Consider the following 15,310-nt stretch of genomic DNA (forward strand, 5'->3'; position numbering starts at 1 on the left):
AGAAGCTCTTTAGTTTGATGAGATCCCATTTGTCAATTTTGGCTTTTGCTGCCGGGAAACAGGCATCTTATTTGACATTTCTACAAAGGTCACAGGAGTAAAGTATCAAGTGCCATATAATTACCAAGTTTAATACAGTGAAGTACAAATATCGTGACATAGTTTTCTTTAATAAAAAAGGCATTTTAATAGAAAACAATCTAGTTTGTTCCACTCTTAGGTTTTCAATCTAAGATACTATTAATTTTTACAAATTAAAACCATGATGAGATAGCCTATTAGAATGACTATTATCAAAAAGACAAAATGTAATGGCAAGGATGTGGAAAAAAGGGGACTTTGGTACATAGGTGGTGGGAATTTAAATTAGTACAGGCATTATGGAAAACAGTATGGGGGTTCTTCAAAAAATTAAAAATTAGAACTATCATTATGATCCAGCAATCCCACTACTGGGTATATATCCAGAGAAAATGAAATCAGTGTGTCAAAGAGATTATCTGCATGCTCACGTTCAGTGCAGCCTTATTCACAATAACCAGGATATGGAATCAATCTAAGAGTCCATCATTTGATGAATGGATAAAGAAAATGTGGTACAGATACAAAATAGAATACTATTCAACCTTACAAATGAAGGAAATTCTGTCATTTATAAAAACACGGATTAACCTAGAGGACATTATGTTAGGTACATTAAGCCAGGCACAAAAAGACAATGCATGATTTCACTTTTAAGTGGAATCTAAAAAAGTTGAACTCATAGAAAGATGCAGTACAGTAAGTCCTCACAATGTCATCAATAGGTTCTTGGAAACTGCGACTTTAAGCAAAACAACATATAGCAGGCCTTCAAATAATGTCATATCCTTCATAGTTTCATTATAAGGTTGATGATAAAATACAATTGGTTTCATTATATGTCATTTTCCTTAAATGGAGAGAGTCAGTGCTTATAGGGAAGAGTTTGAAATTGGAGAGAAGCTGGTCAGGGGACACAAAATTTCAGTTAGGAGGAATGGGTTAAAGAGAGCTATTGCACAACATAATGACTATAGTTAAGAACAACATGCTGTACACTTGAAAATTGCTAAGAGAATAGATGTTAAGTGTTCTCAGCATGAAAAACTGGTATGTGAAGTAATGCATATTTTAATTAGCTTGATTTAGCTATTCCACAATGTTTACATATATAAAAGTGTGTTGTATACCATAAATATACACAATTTCAATTGATCAATTAAAAAAATAAATGTTTAAAAAAGAAATATATGAGAAATATACTTAAGACAGTCACTATTGTAGAACAGTACAATAGTAATATATTATTAATTTTACACTCTGCATTGGGGTTTAAAAGTTATGTCCATGAAGCCACGATTAAATTTATTTATTTATTTAGTTAGTTATTTTTGAGACAGTGTTTTACTCTGTCACTGAGGCTGGAGTGCAGTGGTGCAATCTTGGTACATTGCAGCCTCAAGTTCTTGGACTCAAGCAATCTTTCTACCTCAGCCTCCAAATAGCTGGGACTACAAGCATGCACCACCATGCCTGGCTAATTTTTTTTGTAAGGACAGGGTGTCATTATGTTAACCAGGCTGGCCTCGAACTTTGGGCTTGAGCAATCCTCCCACTTTAGCCTCCCAAAGTACTGGGATTACAAGTGTCAGCCACTGTGCCTGGCTTATTTATCTTTTCACACTATACTTACAATTGTGTCTACTTTGGGTATGATTTATTTTCAAAGAGATTTAAGATGAATTCCTGGAAAAAAATGGTTTATGTGAAGTTTTAACAAACCTTCACTTTATTCCAATCCTATTTAACATCATATACCATTATCAGTATTGATGTCTTATCTCGTACTTCTAAAAAGCATATGCCAAGAAATTCTGTAGCAAACTTTTTACTGAATATGCTTTCCTAGACTTATTAATTACCTCTACCCCACCACTCATTGCAATCTAATCAGTGCTCATATATTAGTTTTCTTAGCTATTATCCATTTATTAGGCAATTTCTAACAATACTCTAAAATCTAAACAAAAGCCATAAAAGGTAGTTGATACAGTCTGCCTTTGTGTCCCCAACCAAATCTCATCTTGAATTGTAATCACTGGGTATTGAGAGAGGAACCTGGTGGGAGGTGATTGGATCATCGTGGCAGTTTCCCCTATGCTATTCTAGTGGTAGTGAGTTCTCATGAGAGCTGATGGTTTTATAAATGTTTGACAGTTACTCCTTCACATGCTCACACTCTCTGTTGCCTGCTGCCACATAACATGTGCCTGTTTCCCCTTCTACCATGATTGTAAGTCTCCCAAGCCCTCCCCAGTCATATGGAACTGTGAGTCAATTAAACCTCTTTTCTTTATAAATTACCCAGTATCAGTATTCTTTACAGCAATGTGAAAACAGACCAATACAGTAAGTCAATCAAATCTTATAAAAGATTTGTAAAGAGTCCTAAACTTCCTTTCAAAAACAATATGTTAATAACCCTGTTTCAAAGCTTATTAGTGAAGTGCGAAGAGCTTTGATATCAGGCAACAGAGTATCAAATGAAATGGCTGATCATATTCAGTTGGTTACATTTAGTAATAGTTTTAGATAAACTGAGGACAGGATTTTCAGTAAAACCCTAGGGCAAAAACAAACAAACTGAGAAGAAAGAGGAGGAGAAGGAAGAGGTAAAGGAGAAATGTTGGATAAAGTTTTACTTTTTTTTTTTTTTTTTTTTTTTTTTTTGAGACGGAGTCTCGCTCTGTCGCCCAGGCTGGAGTGCAGTGGCGCAATCTCGGCTCACTGCAAGCTCCGCCTCCCGGGTTCACGCCATTCTCCTGCCTCAGCCTCCCGAGTAGCTGGGACTACAGGCGCCCGCCACTGCGCCCGGCTAATTTTTTTCTATTTTTAGTAGAGACGGGGTTTCACCATGGTCTCGATCTCCTGACCTTGTGTTTTTAAAAGTTTTACTTTTAAAAACATTTCTCACAAAACCAAATATGAGTTGAATACATACAACTGTACTCTGAGGTTATCTCTGTAGCTACAATGACTTTTCAATGGCTGTGTGAGCTACAGCAAAATGGTGGTGTAAATTTTAACAGTTGTGGACCATGAATATCATTCTACGATATCCCTTACAGATTCTAAGGTAGCAAGATTTATTTCAATTAAATACCACTTATTTGCTACATTAGTTTTAGCCCGAACGTATGGGATACAGCATGTTATATTTTAAGTGCTATGTATGTATGTATGTATGTATGTTTTTCTGAGACAGGGTCTCACTTTGTCACCCAGGTTGGAGTGTAGTGGTGTGATCACAGCTCACTGTAGCTGGGACATCCCAGGCTCAAGCAATCCTCCCACAGTAGCCTCCTGAGTAATTGAGACTATAGGCACATGCCACCATGCCTGGCTAATTTTTAAATTTTTGGTAGGGGGTCTTGCTATGTTACTCATGCTGGTCTCAAACTCTTGGGCTAAAGCAATCCTTCCACCTTGGCCTCCCAAATTGCTGGGATTACAGGCATAAGCCACCACACCTGGCCTGGAATAATTTCTATTTTATTTTTTCTTCTCCCTCAATCAATATAAACATTCTATCTGAGTCCATGTACTAAGGGCCTTGAAATAGAATTTTACCAATGTAAACAAACACAGAAATCTTTCAGTTTGTTATATCCCTCGATAGGGTGTGGCTCTGTGTCCCCAACTAAATCTTATCTCAAATTGTAATCCACATGTGTGAAGGGAGGAACCTGATGGGAGGTGACTGGATTATGCGGAAGGTTTCACCTGTGTTGTTCTTGTGATAGAGAATGAGTTCTCATGAGAGCTGATGGTTTTAAAGTGTGGCACTTCCCCTTTGTTCACTCTCTTGCCTGCAGCCATGTAAGATGTTCCTTGCTTCCCCTTTGCCTTTGCCACTATTTTAAGTTTCCTGAGTCCTCTCTAACCTTGTGGAACTGTGAGTTAATTACACCTCTTTTGTTTAAAAATCACCCAGTCTCAGGTAGTATCTTTATAGCAGTGTGAAAACAGATTAATACATCCCTATTTTCTTGAAGATAAATCCTTTGTTAAGACTGTAACCAATCAGAAATGAAAGTGAAGACATTACAACAGACACTTCAGAAATAAGGACTATTATGAACAACTGTATGCCAACAAATTGGATAAACTAGAGGAAATGGGTAAGTTTCTAGAATAAAACAGCCTACCAAAATTGAATTAGGAAGAAACGGAAAGTCTGAACAGACCAATAACAAAGAGATTGAAGAATTAATTAGAAACCTTCAACAAAAAGCCCAGAACTAGACAGTTTCACAGCTAAATTCAACCAAACAAAGAATTATTACCAATATTTAAACTCTTCCAAAAACTAGAGTGAGGGGGAATACTTCCAACACATTTTATAAAGCCAGCATCTCCTCGATCCCTAAGCTAGACAAAGATACCAGAAGGAAACAAAACAACAGGTCAATTTCTCTGATGAACACTGATGCAAAAATCCTCAATAAAATATTAGCAAACTGAACCAATCCAACAACATATCAAAAAGGTTATACATCAAGACGAAGTGGGATTTATCCTTAGCATGCAAAGCTGATTTAATGAACACAAATCAATTGATGTGATACATCACATTAATGGAATAAAAGTTAAAAACTATGCGATCATGTGATCATCTCAATTGATGTAGAAAAAGCATTCAACTAAGTCCAACATCATTTATTGAGTAAAACTCTTGACAGTTTAGGTATAGAAGGAAAGTTCTTCAACACAGTAAAGGTAACTTATGAAAAACCCTTCACTAATATTATAAGCAATGAGGAAAAACTGAAGGCTTTTCTATTAACATCTGATACAGGGCAAGGATGCCCACTTTTGCTGCATCTATTCAAGATAGTACTGGAAGTACTAGCAAGAACAATCAGACAAGAAAAAGAAATATAAGGCATCCAAATCACAACAGAAAAAGTGAAATTATCTTTATTTGCAGATGACATGATCCGCTATGTAGAAATCCTCAGAGATTCCACAAAAACTGTGTTACAACTAACATATGAATTCAGTAACGGTGCAGGATACAAAATCAACATACAAAAATTGCTAGCAATTCTATATACAAATTATGACTTAGCTGAAAAATCAAGAAATGACTTAGCTGAAAAATCAAGAAAACAATTTATGATACCATAAAAATACTTAGAAATAAATTAACCAAGGAGGTGAAAGATTTGTACTCTGAAAACTATAAAACATTGATGATAGAAATGTAAAACACAATGAAATGGAAAGACATCTTGGATTGAAATAACTAATATTGTTAAAATGTTCACACTACCCAAAGAAATATACAAATTTAATGGAATCCCCATAAAAACTCCAATGGCATTTTTCACAGAAATAGAAAAATCAATTCTAAAATTCGTATGGAACCACAAAAAAAACTCAAATAGCCAAAGCTAAACTGAGAAAAAAACACAAAGGGGCATCATATTCCCAGATTTAAAATTATATTACAGGCTGGGCACAGTGGCTTACGCCTATAATCCCAGCACTTTTGGAGGCTGAAGAGGGATTGCTTGAGCCCAAAAGTTTGAGACCAGCCTGGGAAACATGGCAAAACCCCATCTCTTCCAAAAATACATAAATTAGCCAGCACGGTGGCGAGTGCCTATAGTTACAGCTACTCAGGAAGCTGAGGAAGAATCACTTGAGCCCAGAAGCTGAAGCTACAGTGAACTGTGATTGGGCACCACTGCATTCCAGCCTGGGTGAAAGAGTGAGAACTTGTCTAAAAAGAAACAAATATTATATTTATATTATATTACATTATATACAAATATATATTATATTATATTATATTATATTATATTATATTATATTACAAAGCTACAGTCATCAGAATGGTATGGTACTGGCGTAAAAACAGAAGCATATGCCAGTGGAACAAAACAGAGATCCCAGAAATAAATTCAAACACATACAGTAAACTAATTTTTCACAAGGGCACCAAGAAGATCAACACGGAAAGGATAGTCTCTTCAACATGGTCTTGGGAAAATGGCATTTCCACATGGAAAAGAATAAAACTGGATCCTTATCTTACACCATATACAAAAATCAACTTAAAATGGAGAAAAGACCAAAATATAAGACATGAAACTTAAAAGAGGATATAGAAGAAAAGCTCCTTGATACTGGCCTTGGCAATGATTTTTTTTGGACATCACATCAAAAGCTCCGGCTACAAATGCAAAAATAAATAAATGGTACTACATAAAACTAAAAAGCTTCTGCAGAACAAAGGTAACAGTCAGCAAAATGAAAAGGCACCCTACAGAGGGAAAACATTTGCAAACCGCTTATCTATTAAGGGATTAATATCTAAAATTTATAAGGGTCTTTTAAGTCAATAGCAGAAAAACAAATAACCTGATTAAAAACTGGGCTAAGGACCTAAACAGACAGTTATTCAAAGACGACATAAAAATGGTGAACTGGTATATGAAAAGACTCAGCAATCACATTAATCATCACAGAAATGCAAATTAAAACCACTATGAGATATCACTTTATACTCATTAGAATGCTACTGCCAAAAAGGTAAGAGATAACAAACATTGGTAAAGATGTGGAGAAAGGGGAACACTAGCACACTGTTGGTAGAAATGTAGACTGTACAGCAATTATGAAACAAAAGGAGGTTCTTAAAGAAATTAAACATAGAACTACCATATGACCTAGCAAACCTTTTTCTGGGCATATACTCAAAGGAGACTAAATCACTACCACCTCAGGATATCTGCATTCCTATGTTCACTGCAGTATTATTCATAATAACCAAGATATGCAAAACTGTCCATCAATGTACAAACTGATAAAATGTGGTATATATGCATACAATGGAATATTATTCAACCTTAAAAAAGGAGATTCTGCCACTTCCTACACATGAATGGACTTGGAGGACATTATGTGTCCTAAGTGAAATAGGCCAGACACAGAAAGAAAAAATATTGCATGATATCACTTATATGTGGAATCTAAAAAAAACAAGGAGAAAATATACAGAGATAGAGAATAAGACTGGTTACCAGGGGTGGAGGGGGGATGAAATGGGGACACGAAGCTCAAAGGATACAAAGTAGTAGATATGTAAGTTGAACAAGTCTAGAGATTTAATGCACAATAAAAATTGTATGGTATTTGGGATTTTGCTAAATAAGTAGATTTTAGCTGTTCTTGTCATACGCACACAAAAAAAAACTAGGTGAGCTGATAGATATGCTAATTTGCTTCAATATAGTAACCATTTTATTATCTATATGTATTCTACAACATCATGTTGTAAACCCTAAATACACACAATAAACTTTTAAAAAAGACTGCAACCTTTAACCATATCATTGTTCCATCAAGAAAACATAGTTTGCTGTACAACCAATCTATTTTCAAGACATCACTGGGTGGAGTGGTATAGTATAACCAGAAACAGTGCTTAACCAATTCCATTTCTTACTTATGTACTTTATGTATTAACTGCCTCAATTATGAGCATTTTAATTTGAAAGCACTTCTCAGCACTTACTTTTTTGGTCAAAGAATCATCAGAATCAGAAGGCATCCTTGTTGACACGTGAAATATTACTTCTACTGTAGAGGTAGCAAAATATGGAGTGGTCAATCCAGTGCTTTTGTTTTTTTGTAGTCCTCCCATAAAACCACAATGGTTTGTAAGATTTACCTAGAAGTAATGAAGAACCACATAAATTAATTAAACAAAACCCAAACACAGTACTGAGAAAGACTCAAAACTTCTTGCTTAAGAAAAAAATTGGGAACAAAGTCTTTTGCGTGTTATCAACCAATACTTAATCTAGAATTGTTAGAATTGATTTGTTTGTACTGGTACTTCTTAAGTATTTGAGGATCTGTAATTAGTAGGAGTTAACTAGGAAAGGTATCAACTGCTGTGTACTATGCATCTTTTGTTAGCCTACTAGGTGTTAATGGTAAATTATAAAGGCTGTCAGAGCACACCAAGGCCAGGGAGAAAAAAATCAAGTACGGAAATAGTTTGGGGAAAAGTTAAAACAGTAAGATCGTTTGACAAAATGATTAATTCGGTGTGTTGTATTTACTTATAAAACTGGCTTCCTGATTTGTTAGTACTTATCACAGTCCACAACAATTAGAAATGCAGAACTACAGTTTAATTACATTTAAAAACCAACAAAATGATCTGTAAAAGGATTTTAAAATAATTTTTATTTTCTGATTATAAATATAATACATGTTAACATCAGGGTTGTTGCATTGGATGATATTCTCTGGACCTGTGTGATGCACAGAAGCCAAGAATTTGTGTTCATTGCAGAAAATTAGGGAAATAAAGGAGAAGAAAAAAAAATTAAAAATCACCAGTATTTCCCTACTTAGAAAAAACCATTTATATATATGCTTTACAATAAAAATATGAGAATAACAGATAAAATGGAGAATTACAAAAAAAAATCCCTGCACCATGTGAACTGAACACATCTCAAATATCATTATCAGTTACTAATGGCTGAATACATATATGATTGTTAGATTTTTATGCCATTACTGTAAGATTACCTCAATCTCTTCCAGTTTAAAATTTATTTTTAACTCAGTAATACACTTACATAATTAAAAATTTTAAAGTATTAAAAAAGCATACCAAAATTCTTCCTTCCATGTCTCTCACCTGCAACTACTCAGTTACCTTCTCAGAAAGCAATTTAAGTATCTTTAGAAAAATATTATCTGCATATATAACTAAATTCTTATATGTTTATGTGCACATATCCATGCACGTTTGTGTGCACATACACACAGTACATGCATATAAAACATTCTGCATCTTGCTTTTGGAATTAATATATCTTGAAAAATACTCCTTATTAGTAAGTAAAGAGAGTCCTCATTTTTGGTTCCTGGCTTCACAGAAGTTCATTTTACTGATGTACAGTAATTTAGTCCCCTACTTGGAGGATATTTAGGTTGTTTTCTGTCTTTTGCTATCACAGTCAATGCTGCAGCAAATAACACTGAACTCATATCATGTTCCATTTGTGAAAGTAGAGCTACGGACAAATAGTTATACGTGAAACTTTAAGTCAAAGGGCATGTGGACTTCTAATACTAAAACACTACCAAGTTGCCCTCCACAGATGCCACCAACAATGTATGAGGATGCCTGTTTCCCTCATATCCTTTCAGATATAGTATATTATCAACTTTATGATCTTTGCTAATCTGATAGGTGACAAATGGTATCTCCAGGTAGATTTTTTGTTTTGTTTTACTTTAGTTAGAAAGTTACTTATTTTCAAGTAAATTCTCTGATAACATAAAGGAGAAAGTCTCAGTTTAGTGTTCCTTTGCTGTAAACACTTAACACTTGCTGATCTCTATTGTTTAAAATAAACATCTGGAGAGTCACATGAAGAAATGAAAAAATTAAAAAGAAATCCCATGTACACTTTACCCAGAGCCCCCCAGTGCAAAACTCTATCACCACCAGGATACTGAGGACACTGATACAGCTATGAGACAGAGCATGTTCAAAAATTCAAGGATCCCCCCCTATTGCCCTGTTATGTGAGCCATACCCACTTCCCTTCTACTGTATCCCCTTCTTAACCCCTGGCAATCACTCACTCATCTGTTCTTCACTTCTATAACTATCATTTCAAGAATGTTATATGAATTGAAGGACATAGGATATAACCTTTTCAAGTGTTTGGAGATTTTCCTGTTATCTTTTTGTTAATGATTTCAAGTTTGATTCCACTGTTGTTCAAGGACATATTCTATTATTTCAATGCTTTTAAATTTGTTAAGGCTTGTTTTATGGCCCAGGGTATGATCTATCTTGGTATATGCTCTGTGGGAACTTGAAAATAACGTATATTCTGCCATTGTTGGGTGGAATATTTTACATATGTAGATTAGATCTTGTTGGTAGGTGCTGTTGTTGAATTCCTCCATGTACTTGCTGATTTTGTTTAGTTTTTCTCTTAACTGTTGAGGAGTGAAGTCTTCAACTGTAATTGTGAATTTCTCTATTTCTTCTTTCAGTTCTATCAGCTTTTGTGCCACATATTTTGTAGCTCTGTTGTTTGGCGCACACGCATTTAGCGTTGCTATGTCTTCTTGGTGAACTGATCCTTTTATAATTATATAATGTCCCTCTGATCTCCAGCAATTTTCTTTGCTCTAAAGTTGATCTGATATTAATGCAGCCACTCTGGCTTTTCTTTGATTTTTTTTTGCACACTATAACTTTTTCTATCTTTCAACTTTCTGCCAGTCTATATTGTATTATATATATATATATATATATATATATATATATATATATATAATTTTTTTTTTCTTTTTTCTTTTTCTTTTTCTTTGAGATGGAGTCTTGCTCTTGTCACCCAGGCTGGAATGCAGTGGCGTGATCTTGGCTCACTGCAACCTCTGTCTCCCAGGTTCAAGCAATTCTCCTGCCTCAGCCTCCTGAGTAGCTGGGATTACAGGTGCCGACCACCATGCCTGGCTACTTTTTGCACTTTTAGTACAGAGGGTTTCACCATGTTGGCCAGGCTGGTTTCGAACTCCTGACCTCAGGTGACCAGCCCACCTTGGCCTCCCAAAGTGCTGGGATTACAGGTGTGAGCCACTGCACCCAGCCTATATTCTTGTATTTCAAGTGAGTTTCTTTTAGGTAACACATAGGTAGGTCATATTTTTTAATCCACTCTGCCAATCTCTTTTAATTGGTACATTTAGATTATTTATATTTCATGTAATTATTGACAGGTTAATAAGGCGTAAGCTTGCCATCTTATTTTCTGTTTTCTGTTTATTTTCTATGTTTTTCATTTCTCTGTTTTACTTTTCCTGCCTCCTGTGGGTTACTTGAACATTTTCTAGAACTCTGTTTTTATCTATCATTTTTTTGAGTGTACATTTTTATATACTTTTGTAGTGGTTGCTCTATGTATTACATTATATATACATAGCTTATCACAGCCTACTAGTGTTGTCATTTTACCTGCTTAAGTAAAGTAACTCTACCTTACTGTATGCTCCTTTACCATCCCATTTGAAATATAATTGTGATAAATATTTCCTCTACATATATTTGAAAACACATCAGAAAGTGTTATAATTTTTGCTTCAACAGTTAAAAATAATTAAGACAACTCAAGATGAGAAAGCACATTGATTATATTTACCCATTTTTTTTTGCCATGGTCTGCCTTCCTGATGTTTCAAAGTTCCTCCTTTTATCATTTGCTTTCTATTATTAATAGAACTTCTTTCAGTGATTGCTTTAGGGTAGGTCTGCTAGTAACAAGTTCTCTAAGTTTCTCTTCATTTGAGAATGTTGTGACCTTCTCTTCATTCCTGAAGGATATGTTTGTGAGCTGTCAGATTCTGGGTCTGCTGGGCACAGTGGCTCATGCCTGTAATCTCAGCGCTTTGGGAGGCCGAGGTGGGTGGATCATCAGGCCAGGAGTTTGAGACCAGCCTGGCCAACATGGTGAAACCCTGTCTCTACCAAAATTACACAAAAATTTAGCTGGGTGTGGTGGTGCATGACTGTAATCCCAGTTATGTTGGGAGGCTAAGGTACAAGAATCACTTGAACCCAGGAGGTGGAGGTTGCAATGAGCCAAGATCGCGCCACTGCACACTAGCCTGAATGAGAGAGCAAGATTCCACCTCAAAACAAATAAACAGACAAATAAACAAACAAAAAACAGATTCTGGGTTGACAGTTCTTTTCTTTCAGCACTTAAAAAAATGCTATGCCACTTCCCTGGCTCCCCCAGTTTCTGATAAGAAGTTTGCTATCTTTCTAATAGTTTCCCCCCGACAGATAAGGTACACTTATTCTCTGGATGCTTTCAAGAATTTTTGTCTTTAGTTTTCAGAAATTAAATTATGATGTGTTACTATAGATTTCTTTTGATTTATCCTGTTTGGGTTTCACCGAGCTTTTTGAATCTACAGCTTTAAGTCTCTCACCAAATTTAGGAAGTTTTCAGCACTTTCTTCAAGTATTTCAAGTACTTTTTCAGACCAGGCTCTTTCTCCTCTCCTTCTTGACTCAGATAACAGAACGCCAGATTTTTTTTTGTTAATGTCCCTCAGGTCCCTGATGCTCTGTTCATTATTTTTAGGTTTCTTTTCTTTTCCTTTTTTTTTCTTTTTCTTTTTCTTATTTCTTTTCTTGATACAGGGTCTGCTCTGTCACCCAGGCTGGAGAGCAGTGACATGATCTTTACTCACTGTAACCTCTACCTCCTGGACTCAAGCAATCCTCCCATCATCCTCCCAAGTAGCTGGGATCACAGGTGCCCACCACCACACCTGGCTAATTTTTGTATTTTTTTGTAGAGAGGGGATCTCACTACATCACCCAGGCTGGTCTCAAAACTCCTGGCTCAAGCAATCTCCAGCTTCAACCTCGCCAAGTGCTAGGGTTACAGGTGTAAGCCACCATGCCCAGCCTAAGTTTATTTTCTCTGCTGTCCAGGCTGTTTATACTGTTTTATCTTCCAGTTTACTGATTCTTCTGTACCCCCATTCCCACTCCACTTGGTTGGTTGGGTGCAACTACAGAGTCTTTTATTTCAGTTATTATATTTTTCACTCTAAAACTTTCATTTGATTGTTCTTTACATTTTCTATTTCTTAGGTAAGACTAGTTTTCATTTGTTTCAATTGTGGTACCAATTACTTACTGAAGCATTTCTATCAAGGTTGCTTTAAATATTTGTGATCTTGGTGTGGGCATCTGTTGTTTTTTTTAAAATTCAGTTTGAGATTTTCCTGGTTCTGGATATTATGCGTAATTTTTTATTGAAATGTACACATTTTCATGAGACTCTGGATCTTATTTAAAATTCCTGTTTTAGCTGGTTGTTTGAAGACTCTGCTGTATCAGGGAAAAGAGCAGAGAATCAGGTGAAAGTGCTGACTTGTTTCTGCCAGGTGGAGGTGGAATTATATGTTCTCTACTCAATCTCTGTTGACACCTGGGAAGCAGGGACGATCCTCATTACTGATATGTGGAGGCAGGAGTTCTAGCTTCCTATGTGATGTTCACTGACACAGCGGTAAGGGTGACCTCACTACTGCTGGGTGATGGTAAAAGTCCCAATTCTCCATAAAGCCTCCTCTGCAATGACTCCAGTGGAGAGCAGGTGCCTCAATAATATTGGTGGCGATGGAATTCTACGTTTCCCATGTAGTCTCCACTGACACTTAGGTGTGAACGGGAGACTCATTACCAACTGGTAGACATGAAAGTCTTGGATTTTTACTTGGCCTTCTCTGGCACTATTTGATAGTATTCCAGTGTGGTGTCGGGGGCACCTCATAACAGCCTCATGAAGATGCAAGTCTAGGCTCCTTACCTGACCTTTGCTGTCAGGGTGGGGATGGGGTCAAGGAATTTTCTGTGGTGTTTGGCTGGAGTAGTGCAGTTATTATCTAAATGTTTTTCTGCCTTTTTAGGTTGCTCCTTTCCTGGTCCTTTAGCTAGAAAGAGCAGGCTTTGGTTGGTGCTTTTTGTCTGTACCCATTGGTGTTTCTAGGTTGCTGGCTTCTTCAACTCCAAGTCTGGGATATATGAAGCAAAAAAGAAAATCCAGAAAATGCACCACTATGTCATTCTTCAGTCCTAAAGTCCCTAGTTATTCTGTCTTCTCTCCATCTTTCAGAGTCTTCTTATGCTTGTTTTACATGTAATGTCTTATGCTTATTGTACTCAGTAGGAAGAATAAAGAAAGTATATCTATTTGACTTTCCCAGAAGTGGAAATCTTCTCTGTACAATTTAATGGATTTCAGGATATTCACAGTTAAGTGCAATCATCACTACAGTCAATTATAGAACATTTTCATCACTTCCCAAAGAAACTCCGTATCTTTTAGTTGTCACCCCCTTCCTCTCTCATGCCCCTAACCAGCCCTAAGCAACCATTAACCTACCTTCTGTCTCTATTGATATACCTATTGTGGATATTACATATAAAGGAACCATTAATATGTGATCTTGATGATTGGTTTCTTTCATTTAGTACAATGTTTTCAAGGTACATTCATGCTGTAGCACATAATCACTTTGTTCCGTTTTATGACTGAATAATATTCCCTTTTATTGGATACACCACAGTTTAGCCATTTATCCACTGATGGACATCTGGGTTGTTTCTACCATTTTGCTAGAGTAAATAATGCTGCCATGAACATTCATGGCCAGGCTTTTGCATGGACATATGCTTTCATTTCCCTTGGGTATATACTTTGGGGGTAGAACTGTTTGGTCATATGGCAACTCTACATTTAACTGTTTGATGAACTGCCAGAATGTTTTCCACAGTGGTTACACATTTTACATACCTACTAGCAGTGTATGAGGGTTCAGATTGCTCCTAATCCTAGCCAACAGTTGTTATTACCTGACTTTCTGATTGTAGTTATCTTAATGGGTGTGAAGTGATACCTACTATGGTTTTGATTTGCATTTCCCCGATAGCAAAGGATGTTGAGCATCTTTTCATGTGCTTATTGGTCATTTATATATCTTTTGTGGAGAAATGTCTATTTAGGTCCTTTGACCATTTTTTAGTTGGGTATCTTCTAATCATTGATTTGTATAACTTGTTTGTATATTCTAGATACTAGTCTCTTATCAGACTTCATCTTGAAGCACAAAAATTTTAATTTTAATAAAGTACAATTATCTGGTTCTGTCTTTGTTGCTCATGCTTTGTGTCTTATCTAAAAATCCTTTGCAAAATCCAAGATCACGAGGATTTACTCCTATATTTTCTTCTAAAGTTTTAAAATTCTAGGTCTTACATTTAGGTCTGTGATCCATTTGGAGTTAATTTTTGTACATGGTATGGGGTAAGAGTCTGGCTTCATTCTTTGCATATGGCTCATAGTCTTAGCACCATTTGTTGAAAAGACTGTTCTTTCTCCATTGGATGGTTGTGGCACCCTTGTCAAAAACAGCTGACCACAAATACGGGGTTTATTTCTGGACTCTCAATTCTATTCCATTGATCTATATGTTTATCCTTGTACCAGCAGTACTACACTATCTTCTTTTTTTTTTTCCTAAGTTCTGCCCCAGGATCTATCCACGCTACCTTGATTAGCATTGCTCTGTATTAAGTTTTGAAATCAAAAAGTGTAAATATTCCTAACTTGTTCTTTTTCATGTCTCCCTTACTATTACTAATACTTTTATGGTA

General features: G+C 35.9%; 1 protein-coding gene across 8 annotated transcripts in view; it reads right to left on the minus strand.

Moving 5' to 3' along the window:
• Window positions 1-15,310, minus strand: part of RALGAPA1 (Ral GTPase activating protein catalytic subunit alpha 1) — a 276,648-nt gene that overhangs the window by 50,011 nt on the left and 211,327 nt on the right. For all 8 annotated transcript variants that reach the window (XM_007986490.3, XM_007986488.3, XM_037983898.2 and 5 more), the window contains one exon: window positions 7,607-7,762. In XM_007986490.3, the coding sequence (XP_007984681.1) occupies window positions 7,607-7,762 (156 nt within the window). The remainder of the gene's footprint in view (window positions 1-7,606; window positions 7,763-15,310) is intronic.

This window comes from Chlorocebus sabaeus, chromosome 24, assembly GCF_047675955.1.
Source record: "Chlorocebus sabaeus isolate Y175 chromosome 24, mChlSab1.0.hap1, whole genome shotgun sequence".
Lineage (NCBI taxonomy): Eukaryota > Metazoa > Chordata > Mammalia > Primates > Cercopithecidae > Chlorocebus > Chlorocebus sabaeus.